Source organism: Leptopilina boulardi, unplaced genomic scaffold (genome assembly GCF_019393585.1).
Source record: "Leptopilina boulardi isolate dan_hultmark-lab unplaced genomic scaffold, ZJU_Lbou_2.1 LbouV2_137, whole genome shotgun sequence".
NCBI classification, from domain to species: Eukaryota; Metazoa; Arthropoda; class Insecta; order Hymenoptera; family Figitidae; genus Leptopilina; species Leptopilina boulardi.
In genome coordinates, this window is record NW_026137682.1 from 2,762,203 (window position 1) to 2,785,550 (window position 23,348).

Consider the following 23,348-nt stretch of genomic DNA (forward strand, 5'->3'; position numbering starts at 1 on the left):
TTTTGAAAAACTGACCTCAAATTTGAATTTAGCGACCCCAAAAACCCCCGAGTAACAAATTTCAGGCATATTGGATTGATTTTTTAAAAATTTGTCTGCCATATTGCATCCGCCATTTTGAATTTTGAAAAACTGACCTCAAATTCGAATTCAGCGACCACAAAAACCTTAAATATGATGAAGTCATATTTTTTTGGAAACTTTTTTTTCGGACCGTTTTAGGCCCACCAGCGATTTTTAACTGGACTGCGAAGGGGTTAAGTAACTTATTTATATAATAATTATATTTTTATTTCTATATATTTTTGAATATCTACAATTTAATTAAAGACTATTATTTTTTTTTTGTTTTAAATTAATTGAAATTTAGACATTTTCTAGATTATGTTTTGAACAAATTACAATACAATTTTATTTTTATAATTAATAAAATAAATTATAAATTGAACATCAATGATATTTATATTATTCTTTGAAATTAAAAAAATAATATTTTTTAATTAGATTTAGATACACTGAAAGACACTTTTTATTTTAAAAATTAATATAATTTATTTCAAACTGGGGGAAAACTCTGTTTTTGTACTACAATTTAATCATATGAAACTTACTAGTTTCTGACCAAATAATACTTAAAATTAATATGGACTATATTAATTTAAAGTATTATCTGGATAGAAACTAGTAAGTTTCCTACAACTAAATTGTAAAAAAAACACAGTTTTCCCCCAGTTAGAAATAAATTATATTAATTATTGAAATAAAAAGTCTAAATTTTATTGGATTCATTTGTATTGTATTAGAAATAAGTTACCATAAATTGATTAAAAAAAATCTCCATGAGGAAGCAAAGTGCTCATGAAAATGAACACAAAAATTTTATACTTCAACTTATACTGACAGATTGAAGCTAAAGTCAAGAACTGAGATTATCTTTCTGGGGGTTAAATGATAATAACCCACAAAAATTAAAATTTTCTACAATATTTTCCAAACGTAAACAAATAAATGCAGATAAATTTGCTAATGGTAATCTCTCGATTATTATAAAGAACATTTTACATAAAGTTTTAATAATTTCAAATTCTTGATAAAAAAAAAAAACATAATTTTAATAATATTGAAATATTTGCAGTGATCGAAGAAATAAGTGAAATTTTGAATAGTGTATAATATATTATGTAATAAATGTATATAATGCATTTTATAAAAAAGAAGATTGTGCGGGAATTTTTTTTTTGGTTTTTTTTTTTGGAGAAACTTACGAGGGGTCTGGCGCCCCAGTACCAGGATTTGACGCGTTGAGTAAGGCCACCGAGGTGAGACCTCCAACCACCAAAACCTCCCCCACTCTCCGAGTTCCTGTCCTCCCTTCCTTCTTCATCATCCTCAGTATCACGATCACGATCACGATCTCTTCTCCTCCCATTACCAATCATCTCGGCGTCGCTACCATCGCAACCTCCATCGCTTTCCTAGTCCCCATAAACAGTCCCAAAAGAAAAAAAAAAACACCGAAACTTCATTAGTTGACCTTCACAAAAGTCTTCTTCTTCCTCTTCTTCTTTAGTTTTTAATTCTTCAAAAAAGAGATTTTTTTTCTTTTATTTTCAAAAATTCGACCCAACTTTAAAGATTTTTTTTCCCAATCTCTTTTCTTTTCTATTATTTTTCAGTGATTTTTTTTACGGTCACATAACTAAAAAAAAATTTATTTTAGGGGAGTCGAGATTCTGTAACATTCTTTTTTTTAAAAAAAAAATATTCCAAGAAAAAGACCAATGGTTCTGTGTGCACAAAGAAATTTCTTATTCAAAGCAAATATAATTTATTTGAATTAAATAAAAATATATTATATATTTGTCTCAGAGATGTAAAGAACTTTATATTTATTTGCGAACCAAATAAAATTTATTTGAAACAAATAAATATTTATTTGCGAACCAAATAAAATTTATTTGAAACAAATAAATATTTATTTAGTTCTGAAAGAAATATATACGCCATTTCAATATATCGTTGATTTTGACACTTTCGATTTAGCTAAATTTTTTTTTCTTTTAGTACTTCACAAAAATGTGTTTTATGATTTTTTTTTCAAATTTTTTATGAAGGTGTTTGAATTTTAATAATTTTTTATTTTTGAATGCTCATGACTTTCATAAAAATACATCAATTTTAAAAGATTATTTTTGTTTTTTTTTGAAATTGTTAATATTTACGTGAACTTTTTCAAAAATTCGATGCAAAACAATAGCGAAAAATAATTTACTATTTTTTGTTTGAAAAATTAAAAAAAAAAAACTACTTGCTTTTATAAACATTTAAAACCTGGTCCAGTTGTGAGGAAACAATTTTTTCAATATTTTCGAAATTTTGAATTTTTTTTTTTTAATGCCTCCAGTTTTTTTTTTTTTTTTTGATACTACGTATTTATGTATTTTGATGCGCTAATTACGAAAATTGTAGTGAAAATACCCGCAAATTTGATTTTTATAGTTAAAACGATAAAAAAAAGACATAAAAATTCTTATCTCTTAAACAGCTTGATAAAGAAAATTTGAAAAAAAATCATGGAACACTTTTTTGTAGAGTACTAAAAAATAAAAAAAAATTTTAGCCAAATCCAAAGTGTCAAAATCAACGAAATGAAGACATTAAATTTTATAAAAACTATATTGAAAATTATTATTTTTGAAAAAATTTTTTTTTCTAAATTAAAGAAAATCTATTGCAAGTAAAAAAAAAATTCCACGATACTAAGAAAATTTCTCATAAATTAAATAAAATCACTTATTGGAATTCAAGAAATTTTCTGAAATTAAAGAAATTCAAAAAAAAATTCGGTCTTTGAATCACAAGTTCTTTTTAATAAAAAGAAAGTTTTCTTGTATCGGAGAAAATTTTTTACATGGAAAAAATATCTTGTTTAAACAAAATAAATCGAAGTTTTGGTCTCTTAGTAGAAAAAAAAAACTCCCAGTTCTATATGAAGTTTTACGTTATTTTATTTAGTTTCTAGAATTTTTTTTAAAGGTTACAATGATGGCCGCTGTGATGAATTATAGTTTCGGAGGATGAATTCGATTTTTATAATGCTATATCCGTTTAGATTTTTAATCCAGATATATGAGCATGGTATTAATGGATAAACTATATACAATATACTAAAATATTATCCTAGGAATTGTGTTTTTTTATTTATGAGAAAATAAATTTATTATTTAAAGAAAAACTATTCGGATAATAAAATATTAGCTGAAGTATAATAATTAATTTGTAGTAATTATCATTACTGTTAATTTATTATTATAATACAATCAGTAAACCTGTGCGAAGTTTTTCAAATTTTTTATACTATTTCTTTTACACATGCAACTTTATACAATTTCATTAAAACATATTTTTCCTAAAATTTTTTCATTCAAATAAAAAATTATTTAAATTTTAAAATTGATTAATTTAAAGAAATTTTTCATTCGAACCAAATATACATGTTTATTTGAATTAACTAAAAATAAATTGTAAATTAAATTGATTTGTTTCAAATAAAAGAAGTTGCAACCCACGTGAAAAAGTTCCCGGGAGACTCCCGGGAATGTCCCGGGAGTTGATTCCCGGGAATTTCTCAGAAAAAATTCCCGCAAACTTGTTAACCCTTACGTGAAGCATTGTAGGTGTCTCTGAAACAAAAAACTTTTGTTTAAGGCGTAAAAAATTTTTGTAAGTATTTAAAAAGTTTCATTTAACACTAGGAAGTACCCAGAAGCATATTTAAAGTTTAGGTTATGAAATTTCAAATTCAGACAATTTTGTTGGTATTTTTGTATGTTATGTTTAATACTTCGAGAATGTTTTATAGTTAAAAAAAATTAATCAAAATGTTTTATTCTGCACCCAAAAAAAAGTAATCTTATACTTAGAGGAAAATTCCTCTTCTAATATCCTCTAAATATTTCCTCTTAAAACAAGATTATTCAATTGAAATGTAGAATATTTTTATTCTTCATTTTAATGGAAGAATGACAAAAGGATTCCTTTTGTATTTTCCTCTTTAATTAAGATTTTCCGTTTTAAATTTAGAAGATTTAAAAAAAGGAAACGGAAAAAAATAATGTAATCGTTTGATCCCTTTCCCTGGGTATGATAGTTGTGAAGTTGTTTTTTAACCTTTCAGTTTTAATATTTCTGGTAAAATGTCAACAAAAAGGACAAAAAAATGGATTTGCTTTATTAAAAATACAGAAAATATAGTTAAATTCAAATTAAATGAATATTTTTAACGCTATTTTTAGATTTAAAAAAATTTGGATATTTCTTGTGAAATTTTACTACTCAGGTAAATAGAAATACTATAACCCCATTTTTGAATCTTTCGAATTTTTTAAATCTTTTTATTTACTTTTTTAAAAAAGTTTTAAAACGTTAAATAATTTCATATATGAAATTTTTTTCTGTCCTATAAAAAATGTTAACTTTTAAACATATCATCATGTTTTAAAATTATTTTTGCGCTGAAAATCTCGTTGATCATTACAACTGATTAATGAAAACTTATTTTTTGTATTTTAATTATCAATATAAAATGTTGATAATTAACCAAAAACATGACATTGTTAATGTTATATTAAAAAACAATTTTTATTATTATATTGAAATGAACTATTATAATTTTACTTAATTTTAATTTAAAAATGTATTTTCTGCAAAGATTTTATTATTTGATTGAAATTATAAATATTTTATTGATGGCTTTGACATTAAAAACAATTTTACGAGGTTTGGATGTCGACATTTAATTTAAGAGGAAAATCCTCTTAAATGAAGAATAATAATTTTGATACCAAAATTAAGAGGAAAATATGCATTTATTTTAGAGGAATCCTCTAGATTGAAAATTACTTTTTTTAGGGTGTGTAATTTAGTAAATGTCTGTACATAAAAGTTTAATAAAAATTAAAAATCAACGATATTTTTGAAGATATTTTAGTTGTTTTTCAAGAATTAAAAATATAAATATAAATTGATAAATAAATAATCAGAAGAAAAAATTTTAATTATGATAAAAACTTTTTGTTTGAAATTACATGGAATAAATAATTAACTGATTTATATTTAATTTGACGGAGACAGTTGATAAAAATCAATTGACCTAGGAGCAAATATTTGAAGGTTAATTGTAGATATTTGATTTTGACTGAGTTTAGGTAATATGATAATTGCTTCTCGTAAACGATTGAGCTGTTTAACATAAACTTCCCTGAAAAAGTTTATGAAAACGACCTGAACACTAGGAAAGTATTTTGAAACTTCCTAGTGATCATTTATCACGTTTTAAGGTTAACTTGTTCCAGAAGTTGACGAAAAATTACCCTGAGTAATCATAGGTACCTGGAAATCTCTTGTAGCGATCGTCTTTCATATTTTAGGGTTTTCTTCCTCGAAGAAGTTATCGAAATTTAACTAACTTTTAGAGAAGTACCTGGAGAGATCCTAGTAATCGACTATTGATTTTTTTTTCAGTTTAATACATTGGAAAATGTCGATTAATTACCTGGATCTCAGACTGAAACCTTGAATAGGTTCCTATAAGTGCAAAATATGATTAACCTAAACTTTAAATATGCTTCTGGGTACTTCCTAGTGTTAAATGAAACTTTTTAAATACTTACAAAAATTTTTTACGCCTTAAACAAAAGTTTTTTGTTTCAGAGACACCTACAATGCTTCACGTAAGGGTTAACAAGTTTGCGGGAATTTTTTCTGAGAAATTCCCGGGAATCAACTCCCGGGACATTCCCGGGAGTTTCCCTGGAACTTTTTCACGTGGGAAAAAAAATGATTTAAAACATATTTTTCAAATATATTTTTTTGGGGATAAATGTAGAACAAATCAAAGAAATTTTCGTTAAAAAAAAAATATTTTCTTTTAGAGAAAGTAAATTTTTTTTTTTTTGAAAACAAATCCAGGACCTTATTTTTATTATATGATATGAGAATATGTAAAAAAAATGAATAAAAACAATAGAATATTATTCTCTCTAAAACATAAAAGAAAATTATTACTCTTGCGAATATAAAAGTAGATATATAATTATATATACTCTCTAAAGTGTATATATATTTTAATACAGGTCGTTAATCCATTCCTTTCAGTATATAACTTTATTTCTTATCGATCAAGAAATATAATGGCACATTAAGAACTAAAGTGCGTGAGAAAGATTTTACATATTATAATGCCCCAGAAACAAAAATCGTAAATCAATTAACTTTGTCTGAGAAATGAGTCTATTATAATTGAAGAGCCTTGATATTGAAACTAATTACAAGAGTTGATGCGAGAGGTTTCTGATATGAAACCAAAAACTCGTTAGCTAAGAATTCTTATAATTATAATTAATCACTGCGCTTCCCAAGAATATATATATATATATATTTCAAGTTGACATTTAATAATAACTTGTCAAACATCTGAAGATCTATATATATATATATATATACAGTGGGATCACATTTTTTTATGAAACACAAAATTTTATAAATATATACATAGAATTTTATTTAATCCCAAATTTTAAGTAAAATAATTTTTTATTACGAAGAAATAATTTAGAAAAAACTTTTTTTTTTTGTACAATTTGTTATTCAGTACAAATCTAATTTGGTCGCGGTCGATTTTTTCAGACATGGGAAATTGGATTATAAGATAATTGAATAATAAAAGTGGATTCTAGATTCCAGATTTATGGACTCGAGTTTTATTACCTTTGTTAATTTTTAATCTTATGGTTTATTATTAGAAATATTGTAATTATATAAATATATATATAAACTAGAGGGGCTACGCCCCCCTGCGCGCCAACCTCTCTGTTTTAATCATTTTTTTTTAATTTTCCATTGATCTTATTTTTCCAAATGAACCACCTCATTGAAATCTGAATAAATATTATTAAAATTAAAATTATTAAATTTTAATTAATAAATTAATTAAATTAATAATAAATAAACAATTAAATAAATTAAAATCGACATTAAGAAATTATTTTTAAAAATAATTTCAATGAAATTGCCTAAAAACCATAATAAATTATTAAAAAGTCTTGAAACGAACATAACCTTTAAATTCAAGTCATTTTTGGCGGGAACTCCACCTCCACTTGCGGCTATATAGAAAGTCTTGAAATTTACATAACCTTAAAATTTATGTCATTTTTGGCGGGAAATATAGAGAGAGATGAGGGAAGGGGGAAGGACTTACTGCTTTATTAGGGTCTTAAAACAAACATAACCTCAAAATTTAGGTCATTTTTGGCGAAGGAGGGGAAATGAGAGGAGGGAGGGGGGACTTGCGGCTATATTCAGAGCCTTGAAACGAACAGAACCTCAAAATTTAGGTCATTTTTGGCGGGGGAGGGGAGGGGACTTGCGGCTATATTCAGAGTCTTGAAACGAACATAACCTTAAAATTTAGGCCATTTTGGTGGAGGAGGGGAAATGAGAGGAGGGAGGGGGGACTTGCGGCTATATTCAGAGCCTTGAAATGAACATAACCTTAAAATTTAGGCCATTTTGGCGAAGGAGGGGAAATGAGAGGAGGGAGGGGGGACTTGCGGCTATATTCAGTCTTCAGAGCCTTGAAACGAACATAACCTCAAAATTTAGGAAGGGGGACTCCCCCCTCCTAAGTCAAGAATTCTTGAAACAGCGGCGGAGGCGGCGGCGATATCTTTTTGTAATATATATATATATATATATATATATATATATATATATATAGGTATTGCATATTTATATTAAAATTAAATTATTTTTTACCTAACGATAAATAGCGTTATTTTTTTTTAAACTGAATAATTTTTTAAACAATGTATTTTTAATAAGATATGCGATGAAATAGGTAAAAAAAATAATTTAAAATTGTGAATTTATAAATCTTAACCTAAATTGCGAAAAGTTGTAAAAAAATACACCAGTGAGGATATCAAAACTTTCTCCGCAATTCACATTGCCTTTATTATTTCTGCGGTTTGTCCTGAACATGTATATCCTGTTACAAAACCACCGAGGTCATCGTTTAAAGTTCATATCCGACGTATACTTTTAGTTGCACTCAAAAAAAAAAAAAAAAAAAAAAAACGGATATTTAATTGTTATTTGAAGAATGCAACTATCGTCATCATTAAATTCACAAAAATGACAATGATCCACACACATTGCAATCGGAAATTCTTGCTATAAACTCTCCCCATGAGACATAAAGTATGTTTGATATTTTAATTCTCATCATATCAAAAATTCTTTATATCGAATGGCAAATAATAAAATCGCCAATAAACATTTTTACGAATAAAAAAATTTCCAGAAAAAATTTGTTATCAATTTTAGTAGTATACAAACTATTGAAACGCATAAAAAATGAAACATTATTTTGAGTAACTTGAAGTTTGTCACTTATACTTATTTCGATACCTAACGCAAAATGAGTTATAATAAAATTGAGTCCAAGTTTTTTCTGTGCTAGTGAAAAGTAAATTTCTTCTATTTTTTAATTTATAAAATTTTGGAACATATGATTATGTTCTAAAAATCATTAGTTAGAATTTTAATTTTTTATCATAATTATTTTTGAGCCGAATTTTTATTTGTTCGAATTAGAATTTTGTACAATTTTTATCAAAACGATTTTTTATATTACAGAATTTTTACTTAACCGAAAAATCATTTAACAGAATTTCTATAATTGATAGAATTTTCATTTGTCCAAAATTGCAAATAGTCGAACAAACAATTGGCAGAAAGATTTCGGCGTGATTTTTGAAATTAACCAATCAAAATTTTATGAATAATAATTTTTGATTGGTTGATTTAAAAAATTGCGGCAAAATCTTTCTGTCGATTGTTTGTTCGGCCATTTGCAATTTCGGACAAATAAAAATTTTATCAATTAGAAATTTTGTTAAATAATTTTTCGGTTAAGTAATAATTATGTAGTATGAAAAATCGGTTGTATAGAAATTATATCAAATAATAATTTGACCGAATGAAAATTCATCTGAAAGAAAATTCTATGCAATGAAATACTACCCAATAAAAATTCTTTAAAATGCCTATTATTATTTTAAATGAAAATTCAAGCAATTAAAAATTCTGACAAATAAAAATTCGGCTCAAAAATAATTATGACAAATGAAATCCTATAAAATTAAATAATTCTAACTAATGTTTTTTAGAACATAATCATGTGTCCCAAAATTTTTAATATCCTATTTCTTTTATTAATAATTACTACTTTCCAATAATTTAAATAATTTATGAAATAAATGTTAATTTGAAAAATTAAAAAAAAATTTCCAGTATAAAAATTATTTTCTATTTTTTTTTTTTTTTTTTTTGTTACATGCAGTTTAACAATGAGTTAATTTTGTTTTATGTAGATTAATAGCTCGTAAAAAAAGCAACAAGCAAAAAAAGTGGTTTTCTCAAATTGACGTGTCGTTATTGTACCTTTTATATACATATATATGTACTCACAGTGACAGTTACCTTTATAACAGAACAATTTCTTTTCACGCTCAAATGAAAACGAATGAATTTCTTTGAATCTGCAAGAGAATCTTTTTCCCAGTGGCATAAACTTCATCTGTTTCCACCCACTCTAGCATAAAAACTCTTTACTTGGATCATTACTTCTTTGATCATCATTGTTTTTTAAAATTTAAATTAAAATTAAATTTTCTCTCTCATAACTTTATCATAGAATATGAAAATTATCTAAAGATCAACTAAAAATTTAAAAATGCATTACTTTTGGAATTTTTGGTTTAAATTTTCAAAATTCAAAATATAGCTATTATTGAGAAGCATGAAGCATCGGTTACTTAACTATTATCAAATAAATATTTACTTGAACCAAATAATTTTTGAAATCAAATAATTGAATTAAATAAACTCTATTTGAACCAATAAAATTTGTATTTATCTGTATTTAAAATAAAATTCTTTTAAACAACAATTTTGTATAATGAAAATTCTAGTAAATAATAATTCTTTCAAATTCAAATTCGATGGAATAAAAAGTCTATAAAATAGAAATTCGTTTAAGTAACAATTCTGTAATATATCTAGAAATTCGATTAAATTGCATTTCTATTAAATAATAATTCGGCTAAAAATAAATTAGAGCTTAATTAGAAGGTTTCGTATGAATAAAAAACGATAACATTCGGACCATTGTTGTTTTAATAAAAGTTTACTCCAACGTTTCGAAATCTAAATGATTTCCTCTTCAGGGAGTCAAATAAGAAACATATGTCAAGTCATAGAGATAATGGTCAATTGCGGTGTCAATTAATAAAAACAAAACCACCCTAACGTTGAAGAGAAACATACAGTCAATCAAACCATTTAAAAAAAAAAAAAAAAAAAAAAAAAAAAAAAAAAAAAAAAAAAAAAAAAAAAAAAAAAAAAAATTTAATAATTGAACAGACACATTATAAAACAAAACACATGATAAATAAATAAATAAATAAATAAATAAAACACATAATCTATAAATGAACAATATAAATTGAAATAAATAAAATAAAATAAAATATTAAGTGTTCTTTTCCCAACGTCAACTTTAAAATGGAGATTTAAATTAGAGCTTATTCATGGGTCTCCAATTATTCCACAATACTGGAAAAATATAACATTTTTTAAGAATGAAAAAAATTAATTTAAAAATGAAACCTATAACTTTATAATATTCTGATATTTTTTTGCTAAAGAAAAAAAAATTTCATTTAAAACTGTAATTTTATAATATTTTGATCTCATTAACTAAAAAAAAAAAAAAAAAAAAAAACCGGAATTCTGCTTATTTTAAGCAAAATTTTTTCCCATGTATATTATACATCGAACGTGGATCAAAACACCTGTTACGATCAATCGATAAGGATCTAAATCGACAAAGGTTTCTTGCTGGCATGTATTGGAATCAAAGGAAAGATGCGGGGATGATGAAAATGGCAAAGAGAAGAGACAAAATTTGAAAGCACGTCGTGAGTAAAGTGTCGAGAAACGTGATTCTCGTTATTTTGCCTTTGCCTTCTTATATACTCACTATTATTTCTTTTTCCTCATTTCTATCGAATGTCTCTTTTTTTTTATTTTCATTTTGTAAAGCATATCTTTCTTTACAACCATTGAACCGAATCGAAATCTCTATACTATATTCGTCTACATTGTCTAACATATACAGTACATTTATATTTAAAAAAAAAAAATTCTAATTTAAATATAATAAGAAACGATACAATTTATAATTTTCTATTTTTATTCTTCTATAATCAATTCAAAATCAAAAAATTAGCACAAAAATGACCAAATTCTATTTTTCCACAAAGATAGGAATTTTTTTTTCTAACATTTACAATTTTGTAATTATTTTAAATTTAGATATTATTTTATCATTTTTAAAAATATATAAGTTTACGTATTTTTAAAAATATTTATTTTACAACAGTATGTAGAAAAAAAGAAAGAAAATAAAGAAATTTAAATTTCTATTGTAAAATAAGTAACAGTAATCTTTCGTTTTATGTGTCATAAAAAATTAATGCTTAACGCCTCATTAAAAGAACCAGTCATCAAGTGGGGAGAGAGAGAGAGAGAGAGAGAGAGAGAGAGAGAGAGAGAGAGAGAGAGAGAGAGAGAGAGAGAGAGAGAGGGAGAGAGAGAGGGGGGGGGGGGTGTAATTATTCCAATTTGTATAGGTTTTTAATTTGAAAGTTTAAGAGAATTTCAATGCTCAAGAAAGTTGAACTTAAATAATAATTAATACGGGGAAAATATAAAAAAGAAAAGGTCTTCATTACTACAAAATCTCGAAAGTATTTTAAAAAACTGAACGAACAAAATTTTTTTTAAATTTACTCCAAATTTTTAAGATTTACATTTTTTTTTAAAAAAACATTTTTAAGATCATCTATGCAAGATTAAAAAAAATTATATATTTACAAGTGGATATATATTTTTAAATAGTATATACAAATTTCTAAACGATACAGAAATTTACAAAAAGTTTATTAAATGAAAATTCTGCTAAATAGAATTAATTGAAATCTACATTAAATATAATATTTACACTTCAACTTGGTTAAAAATAAAAATTCTGTTAACTTAAAATTTTACTAAATGTAATTTCTGCTAAATTGAATTTCAATTAAAAGAAAATTCTGCTAAATGAAAATTTATATATATAAAAATTCAATTAAATGAAAACTCGATTTAATAAAAAAAAGTCTGTTCAATTAAAATTTTGTTAAATTAAATTCTGTTTAATGAAAATTCGGTTAAATAAAATATATCAATTAACCCCTTGACAGTCCCCTATCAAAAATTAACTACTGGGGCAGTACAGCGCCAGTATTACCAGTAGTGGCGCGATATTGTTACCAGTACAGCGCCAGTAGTGAACTCTGGTAATTTTTGGTAGGGTCCATGGCCCATTTATGTCCAAAAAAAAGTCGTGCCACCTTTGTGAGTTTGAATCAGAATTACAAAATTCAAAATGACGGACTCAATATGGCGTCCAAAAAAATTTTTTTTCTAAATTTTACTAGAAAAAATAGTCGACAAATCAACATTGTAACAAACACGTAACTAAACAATCACATGATGTTGATTAACAACTTCAGTAACAATAATTCATTTATTTAAATTGTATAGTGTAATAAAAGTGATATTAAAAAAAAAAAAATGTTAACTGAAAATAATACTAAAAAAAAATATACGAACATAAATTTTCCATAAATAATAAAAAGTTTCGATGGTAAATCATAAAATAGAATTACGATAAGAAGGTGTTTAAATATGATGAATACCCGAGGGATTCCTCTCTAATAACAATACTAGACAAAATTTATTGATATATAAGAAGAATCGATTTTTTGGATATAAAACCACGCCTTAAGAATGGATGAGAAATATCTTTCAATTCTATATATATATCTATATTATATTTATATAGAATAAATCTGTATATATATATATATTGTTCGCGGTCAAGGTTTTCTTTCTCAATGTGTCGGAAGAGCAGTTGAGATCAGTCTGCTTGTCTACCTAAGGAAAAATACGTTCCAGTTCAATTACCCGCTCACCCATTTGTCTGCTCTCGCGGTATCCTATATACTCAGCTCCACGTGAGTCACAAGCACATATATACACAACCGCGATTGTGACTCACAATCAGAAAGGAGTAAGAGCTGCTCGACGAGTTTATACGCCCTGGGGAAGAAGACGACTTTTCAGTCTCTCAATGGGGGCCTCTTGATTACAGAACACTTAATGCAGGTCATCCTACTCTTTTTGTTATTTCATGCACTTACATTACTCAACTTGCAAAAACAAAAATAAATAAATAAATAAAACAAAAACAACATATATATATATATATATAACTGCTGTGAAACGTTTTTCGTAGAATCCTTTAAGTACCATACACTTTACGTCCTTATACAAGAAAAACCTTAAGTACCTCATAATTACGTTCGAGGAATAAATTTCTTCCTTTCAGTCTTCAAATTATTGTGTCGTTTTTCACAAAAATTAACACGAGATGCATAATATTATAACAAGGATTCACTTGTACATTTTTTAGGACTATATTTAAAGAAATAAAAAAAAAATCAAGGCAAAGGATTTTTCCTATAAAGTAGAAATGATATTGCTTGTCAGAATATTCAGTATTTCACAAGTCCTTGTTAGTAGACTTTAAAAAAAAAGGGAGACGCATGAATATTCCCCACGCTGAATTTGTTGAAATTTCTACGGTTTCGATATTAATAATAAGCTCGAATTTCAATGTTAAGGAATTTTATAAAGTAGAATTTATACTGAATTTAATTTTTATATTTAAGAATTTTTATTTAATTGAATTCATATTTATAATTCACAGTAAACTTGGTTGTATCTTTTTCTATTGCAATGTTTTGATGCACATAAGTTATATCAAAAAGAGATCGTTTTGTGTATCATTTTTAGAAATGATACACGAAACGATCTCATTTTTTGATGCAAAAAATTTAATCAATTTATATTAATCATGGCCGAATTGAATCGACTCAAAATTAAACGAATTTTTTTCAGATATTTTGGTAATAGTACAATTGCGGAGACCATTTCACTATTTAATTTGAAAATGAAAATAACAGAAAATCAAAGACAATGTGCAATTCGATAATTAAAAAGTGACAGCTTATAAACATAACCTAAAATGCATGAGAAAAAATTTGTCGATAAAATCAATATAGCCGAGCTTTTTAGAAGGTAGATGGCAGTTTTGCTTTTTATAAAAACGATTCAGAAAAAATTTAAAGAAAGAAAATAGATGAGTGCTGCCATCTACCTTCTAAAAAGCTCGGCTATATTGATTTTATCGACAAATTTTTTCTCATGCATTTTAGGTTTTGTTTATAAGCTGTCACTTTTTAATTATCGAATTGCACATTGTCTTTGATTTTCTGTTATTTTCATTTTCAAATTAAATAGTGAAATGGTCTCCGCAATTGTACTATTACCAAAATATCTGAAAAAAATTCGTTTAATTTTGAGTCGATTCAATTCGGCCATGATTGATATAAATTGATTAAATTTTTTGCATCAAAAAATGAGACCGTTTCGTGTATCATTTCTAAAAATGATACACAAAACGATCTCTTTTTGATATAATTTATGTGCATCAAAACGTTGCAAAGATTTGATGCAATTTTTAGTCTCAATTTGATACTTTTAAGAAAACTGTGAAAGGAATTTTTATTAACTACCTGTGATTGTTAGGTTCACAATGTTAATTTTGTCGGCAATTTTATTCATGAAATATTGAATGGAAACTGAATTTTATTAATTCGATACCAAAATTTATTTATTTTTTTTTTATTATTAATTAGTAAAACCTAATCTAACAATCACATGCTGTTTAGTCGAACTTTTATACAACAGAATCTCTAGTTTACCGAATTTTTATAAATCATAAATAATTTTTATTTAACGGAATTATTATTTTGCAAAATTTTCATAATACAACCCCAATCAAAAATTTACTAATGGCGCAGTACTGGCGCAGTACTGACAAGATTTGGCGCAGTACTGACACCCAGTATTGGCGCCAGAGTTGGCGTAACTTTGGGATGATAACATTTTACCAGTATTGCCTGCCAGAGTAGGCACCAGTACTGGTAACTACTACTGGTTCAGTACTGGCTGAGTACTAGTAGTTTTGTAATTTATTGTATAAGAAAAGAAAATTTTAACTGTAACAGAGATAAGTTTCACTGCAATAATGAAATCTCTGCTCCAAGTAATACTTTTTTTTAGGAAAAAGTGTGTGAAATTTTTAGTAACCCAACACAAATTAAATATTTATTAAATTAGTCAACTAACTAATTAATATTTTATAGTTCAGTAAAAATAAAAATGTTTATAAAATAATTATAATGTATATAGTTATACAATTAGCTATTTAATTATTTTATTATTCACTTTAATTATTTGCAACAAAATAAATTTTTGAAAAACTTTTTTAAGAAAATAAAAGTTTTTTTTTAATTTTTAGCAAGTGTTGGCAAGAAAATTTTTTTAAATTTTTATTTTAAAAATTATTAATTTTTTTATAAAAAATTTTATTTTTTTTTAGTTTGATCATTTAAAAATTTTTTTGGTTTATTGCATATCTGAAAACAATAAAAAAAACTTACAAAATGTTTTGGAATTAGTCTCAGGAAACTTTTTGTTTAAATAGTTTTACCCACAAAAAAGCAAAATAAAATACCTTTTAATTTTCAAAAATAAAATCAGGTTCACTTTAGAACTTTTTGTAAACTAGTATTAATCAAAAAGAAAATCTATTTGAGCCAGTACTGGCTCAACATTGGCTCAGTACTGGTTTGCCAGTACTGGAAGGGTGGTACTGCACCAGTACCGATACAATAAAAATACCAGCACTGGTTCAGTACAGACTGACCAGCCTCGGCAGCCAATACTGAACCAGTACTGCGCCAGTAGTTAACTCTGGTATAATACTGAAATTTTTGGTTGGGACGTTTTAATTTAACATAATTGTTTTTAATCTAATTTTCATTCTAATTTCTATGTGACAAAATATTTATTTAACCGAATTTTCAATAAAGAGATGTACACTTGTGGCCAGATATATGCCTATACACTTTTTTGTCCTTTTCTAACGCACGTGTTGCCATGACAACGCGTGTGTTAGAAAAGGACAGAAAAGTGTAAGCATATACGGCAAAAAGTGTACAATCACAAAAAAAGCCTGAACTCAAAGTGAAGTGATTTATTTTGAGAATAAGAAAAAGGGTAAAATATTATGAAATAACGAATAATTTTGCACAAATACATGAAATATAATAATTACCAGACATAAATAACATGCACGATTTAATATATTTGATTGAAAACTGCTTGTAATCGCGTAAAATAATGACGGAAATATGTTTTTAGGTTATAAAAATGAAAACATGTGTTCTGACAGAAGGAGCAGTACTGCCAACTTAAATAATAGAGGTAAATTAGAAACTTATGAAATGGATTATTATCCATATAAATAATAATTAAGTAATACTTTTTACTTAAAAATTTCTAAATATTCGTACTGGTAAAAATAATCTTTCAGGTATTGTTGAAATATTAGAAAAAATAATTGTAATACAAAATTACTCTGCAAATGATGCCAACCTACACTGAGAAAAATGTTTAGTCAGAGCAACCAAAATTTGGTTAAGCCAACAAAAAAATTTTATTGGTATTTAAGCAACCAAACTATTTGTTTGAGTCATTCAAAAAATTTGGTTGAGTGTTTTTTGATGACATAACAAAAATGTTTGGTTAGCTCAACCACATTTTTTTTGTTAGGTCAACAAAAATGTTTGGTTGATCAAACAAACATTTTATTCTACCTTATTTTTTTTTTTTTTATCTTTTTTATTTATTTCATTATTTATTTATTAACCAATTTAACGTTTAATTTATATTTATCCAATTGAAATATTTGTGGACTTTGAAAAATCTCATCTCCGCCTGGGATCGAACCTCTGTTTTAAAACTGTAGGTCGGGAGCTCTGAACACTGGACCACCCATCCTTGTGAGAGATTTAAACTATACCTGTCTTCTTAAGCTATAAGCTGAGAGCGAATCAAATTATTTGGTTTTTTAGACCATACTATTTTGTTGTGTTAACCAAATTATTTTGTTGTCGTAACCAAATTTTGGTTGGAATTTAAAAATGTTCAACCAAATAATTTTGTTGGCCTAACCAAATGTTTGATTGAGATAACTCTACAACTTTGTTTCAGCCAACCAAAATTTGGTTACAAGAACCAAAATTACCTAACCAAACAATTTTGTTGCAAACACTAAATTTTTTTTCTCCGTGTACAGATCTGAATTTTCGGGAAGGATCATTTTGAGAGAAGAGCTATTCACTCTTGTGATTCGTAATGATTCCCAAGTGACTCATTTTTATACCTTAGTGACTCATCTTGATTCACTGTAAAAAGAAAGTACTAAAACAGTACCAATTTTACTCTCTAAATTTGAATCAGCGAAATCTCGCTGATTCTCAGCTGTAAGTATACCACTGATTCCAATCAGCGAATATGCACTGATAAATTAGTGAAAATTCACTGATTTTTCAGCGTATATACGCTAATTGGTAACAGTCGTATACTTATCGCTGATTCAAATTTAGAGAGTAGGTATCAAATTAGAACCAAATGACAATGTAGTACCTGAAGTCGGTATTAAATTAATACCTTTCGTTTTACAGTGTTCATAAGTGACTCCGGAACAAATTCTCCATGAGTCACCGTGAGTCACTTATGAATCACGAGGAGTCACTACACTCTAAATCTGAATCAGTGAAAATTTCACTGAATTCAAATCAGTTGCTCAATTTTCTTTAATTCACCAGTGGAATTTCAATGAGAATCAGTGGTTTTTACTGATTCCCAGTGAAATTTCACTGATGAATTAAAGAAAACTGAGCCATTTATTTGAATTCAGTGAAATTTTCACTGATTCAGATTTAGAGTGTAAGTGGTAAAAATGAGTTACTTGAGAATCATAGCGAATCATGAGAGTGAATAGCCCCTCGATTTTAAGTAACATGAAGTTTGTCCCTTACTCATTTTCGATACTAAACTCAAAATGTGTTGGAACAAATAAATGAGTTCAAATTTTTCTGTGGACAAATTGAAAATAAAACAAACCTTCCTGTACGACAAAAAAAAATCACAATTCACTGTGTTTTCACTTTCATTTAAAATTTTTGTTTTTACATTAGCGCATATTATAATTTCATTTTAAGATAACATTGTCTGAAATTAAATTTTATAATTTTCTCTTAAAATGAAGGCACGTTTTTATTTCAATGTCCAATGTTTATAATTGTTACTTCCGGCTTTTATAATCTTATATATATACAAATATAAATATGCATACATATATAATAATATAAAAGATATATGATATTATTCAACGTGAATTATAATTGATTTAAATAAAAAATTCTTTGCGAATCATATGTTGAGTTCAATTTATTTGACGTTAACACTCTATTTACATTAGATTTACACCTCGATTAATTAACGATTGATAGTATCTTTTAGACTCGTAAAGTTCTCGATAAAACTAAATATACACTCCTTCCGTGATAACGGGATCGACTCGAAGAATGAACTTTGATACTTAATATATATATACTCAATTTTTTTTCCTTAAGCGTTGCTGCAATAATTGCAGTTTCGTAAAAGAGATAGACGATGCTAATGCATCCAAGACCCTGAAAGTGCTTCCGTATTTATTATTTTAGTTTACTTATACGCCAATTATACACACCGACGAGAAAAATAAACATATAACATATAAAATAAACACGCCAATATATTTTCATGAATAATAATTCCTCAATTAAGAATATTAATTCATAAAATTTGTCAATATTTCATTTTTGATTCGGTGGTGAAAATATTCTTTAAATTTGAATTAGTGAAAATTTTGTTCACTAATTAGAATTAATAATTATTAATTGATAATTAATTAATAATTGACTTTAAATAAAATAATTCAAATATAGTTTTAAATGAAATAATAATTTACCAAAGTGAAAAAAAATTAAAATTAGATTTGTTTTAAATAAAAATACTGTTAAAAAAATAAGAAATGATTGTCATCATATTAAAAAAAAAAAAAAAAAAAAAAACAAATAATGAACAATGTTTATTAATATAAACTAATTCTGAAAGTGGAAATATAAATACGTCTCTGAGAATCGTGAAACAAGAAGTTTCTTTTTTAATAGTGAGAAATTCTCATTGAATGAAAATTAATTGCCCCGGGAAAATATATACATTTTCAATTAGCATTTATTCATAAGATTTTCAGTGTCACACATAAAACTATAAACATAATGAGAAAACAAATGCAAATTTTATTTGATATATATATATATATATACTTTCATTTTCATAATTTTCATTTCTATTCATTCTTGCGCATTATCGTATTATTTCACTTATTGCCTCATGAAAAGAAATTGCACTTCTCTCAACAAAATTAAATTAGATATTTTCAACAATATAGTTGCACAAAAAAATAACTGAATAAAATTTCGATATATTTTTGATGAATTAACTAAAGAAACTTTTAAAACCCGTGCAGAAATTTACCTATTTTGCACTATTTGAAATGGGGATTTGGTCAGGGCTTCTCTAGTTCTCCGTGTTTGACAAAAATGTAAATGGGGCATTCTATGGGAAATCATTGAAAATTTTTTTTGTCTGAAACATTTTTTTTCGAAATCTGTATGAAAAATAAGGAAATACGTATTTTTTTATTTTTTTATTTGATGAAAATGAAGGAAGTTATGATTTTTTGAAATTTAACGTCAACGTGTTTTTGGAACATTTTTTAATCTATTGTACTAATAAATTAAAAATTATGCTATATATGAAATTTGTTCATTTTCTCTCAAATTTTTCAAATATGTGCTTAAAAATAACGTACCTATAATAGGAGCAACAAAAAATTAAAATTAAACTTATAAAGTGAGTTTTCTCAAAAGAGACACTTTCGATTTTTAATTTTTTTCTTTTGCATTACAATCTCTGATGACTGAAGAATTTTTTCCCCTATCTGCGAAAGTGGTACTTTTTTAGTTTTTAAATTACTATTTACAATTTTTAAGCTCGACGCAACGTTTTTTAGTATGTTTTTATGAAAATTAAAAAAAAACAAATGAATGTTAATGGAAAAAGGATATATTTGTAGAAAAATGCTTAAATTCTGTGAGCCGTACTAAAAAAAATTATAAATAGTAATTTAAAAACTAAAAATACCACTTTCGCAGATAGGGGAAAAAATTCTTCAATCATCAGAGATTGTAATGCAAAAAAAAAATTAAAAATCGAAAGTGTCTCTTTTGAGGAAACTTATTTGATAAGTTTAATTTCAACTTTTTTGTTGCTTCTGTTATAGGTACGTTATTTTTGAGCACATATTTGAAAAATTTGAGAAAAAATGAACAAATTTCATATATAGCATAATTTTTAATTTATTAGTACAATAGATTAAAAAATGTTCCAAAAACACGTTGACGTTAAATTTCAAAAAATCATAACTTCCTTCATTTTCATCAAATAAAAAAATAAAAAAATACGTATTTCCTCATTTTTCATATAGATTTCGAAAAAAAATGTTTCGGACAAAAAAAAATTTTCAATGAAAATTTCCCATAGAATGCCCTAAATAAACATTTTTAACATTATCTTTTTGAAAAAGAAAAATTGTTACCAATTAAAGGGAATCTTTATAATAGTGTTTTAAGAATTTAAAGAAAATTGTTTTTTGCAAATTGTAAGAAAACGTCTTTTGCCTACAAACCCTTAAATTTTAATGATCGCACGATGTTATATTTTTTTATTGCATCATTTCGGTCATAAAAACGAACAACATGGTGAAAAAAGAAAATCTTAATTTTTGGCCATTATAATATAGTTTTGAAAAAGTTAAGATTTTTCAAAATAAAAATACTTTCATACAATTTTGACTATATTTTTCATCGACAATTTTTTTTTTACAAATTTTTTGAATAATATTTTTAGAACACCTTTCCCATGAATTCTTAAAAATTTTAATTTTTAACAAAAAGAAAGAAAAAAAATGAATTAAAAATTCATTAATTTTTCCTCTTAAATATTTAACTATTTTTCGTAGCCAATTTTTTTACACGCTTTTTTTAATGATTTTTTAGAATTTCGCGTATGGATTTTCAAAAATTTTTATTTTTTAAAAATATACAAATTCTAAAATGATCAAAAAATTAAATTTTTCTTTTTTTGATCACCCTGTATATGTTTTTAAGATCCAAATGATGCAATAAAAAAAATTCTATCCATAAAAAAAAAAAACAAATTCGCTAAAATTACTCTCATTTTTTTGTGACAAAAATTTTGTTGCTATAACGATAAATGAAACCATTATTATAATAAGGAAAAATTTCATGAGAATATTGATATTTATGTGTACGAGAAAATCGTTTAGTCGAAAGACCACATAAAACGCATATGTATTGGATATACTCAAATGAGATAATGATCGTTAACGTATATTGCATTAAACCATAACGATCATCGTCAAGCAACATTCGATCAAGACGATCAAATTTTGAACCCATTACCTGAAGAGCTATATAAATATAGTGATATCTCATATATTTATATACATGGGTCTAAACAGAATAACTTTCTTTTTTTTTAATAATATATTTATTTCTATAGAAGTGTGTATTCCACTTTGTCTTATCACTATAAACAGAGATCTATTGGCTCTATTCTATCTTTAATACTACATAAAAAAAACTAATGGCATTTATTTTAACCTATAATACTAACACTATTCTAGACTATAGGGCATGTCATTATGGATAGTCAATATAGTTTCGATAAAGAATACATTTTTTAAAACACATCATTATTGTCCACTTGGGTGTTCCGAAAGTGATAAAATTTAAAATAACAAAATTTATTGTCCGAATTTGACAAATATATCAAAAATTAGTAATACCTCTTAGAAAAATAACATTTTTGATATCTAATTGTAAGCTATAATTTTTTTTTTTTTTTTTTTAAAATAAGACATCTTTTTTACAGTTAAAAAAAAATTAGAATTGTTAGCACTAACTTTTAAGAAAAAACACAAAATGTTTATTAATTATTATTTAATAACAAATTTTAATTTATGAAATATTTATTTTTGAAAACTGTTGTACAACTGGATCTTTCGAATTTCAGGGAAATCAATTTTAAATATATTTTTAAATCTGTTAAAAATTACTTTTCAGTTTAAGGTTATGTTAATGATTACCTCATTAAGCTATTTTTTCTTCTTTTTTTAATCTGTATTTATTTTTTAATTTATAATTTACTTTATAAATTTTGAATAATTAACATTTTTTATATAGACGACATAGAATTTAAGAATTAAAGTTCGTCTAAAATTCAGTCTCATAATTTATTAGAAAAACAGTATAAAATCTTTTATTATATTAAGTTAACAAATTTCCAAAAACGACCCCGTGACCTCAGCACCGTCCTTGAAAAATCTATTTTCACTTATTTTCAAATAAATCAAAATACTTTGCCATATGTTTTTAGAAAATCTTACATACTTTTTTTGTAACATGTTTTTTCAATTTTAACCCGAAAAAGGGTTATTTTGCATTTTCATCCCAAAAAGGGTTATTTTGCAATTTTATGCAATTTTTTTCAATTTTTTATGGTTTTTTAAAATTATTTATTGTTGTTTTTTAAATTTTTAGTTAGGAATCTATAATATTGTGCCTAATTTTTTAAAATTAAGATAAATTTTATACAATATTAATAAGATATTAATTTAAAACATAAATTATATATAATATACATAAACTACAATAAGTAAACAACAATAAGTACAACTATAGCCGAGCGAGCGAGGAATACATCGCTAGTTATTATTAATTTAAAAAGTCAAATCTGCTTTACCGATTGATGTTAAAACAGATTTGACCGTATAAATCAGTATTAATTTTACTTGTTTTCATTGTAATAAAATTAAATTGTATATAATTTTCCAATTTTTAATCACATTTACCATTATAAGCTTTCAATTAATTTAGTTTCAATATAGTTATAGAATAAAAAAAGAGAATCCAGTTTTAAGGGAGAAAAGGAGTCTTAAAGATACAAAAAAGTACATATTGAATTTCTGAATAGATTGTGTATAAGCAATTAGCAAATTTTGATGAGTTGAA

At 25.4% G+C, this 23,348-nt stretch overlaps 1 protein-coding gene across 9 annotated transcripts in view; it reads right to left on the reverse strand.

Annotated features, from left to right (window-relative positions):
* The window catches only part of LOC127291506 (whirlin), a 189,293-nt gene that overhangs the window by 19,724 nt on the left and 146,221 nt on the right, over positions 1-23,348 (reverse strand). For 7 of the 9 annotated variants that reach the window (XM_051320692.1, XM_051320689.1, XM_051320687.1 and 4 more), the window contains one exon: positions 1,266-1,475. The exons of the other annotated variants lie outside the window; for them this stretch is intronic. In XM_051320692.1, the coding sequence (XP_051176649.1) occupies positions 1,266-1,475 (210 nt within the window). The remainder of the gene's footprint in view (positions 1-1,265; positions 1,476-23,348) is intronic. 9 annotated transcript variants of the gene reach the window in all.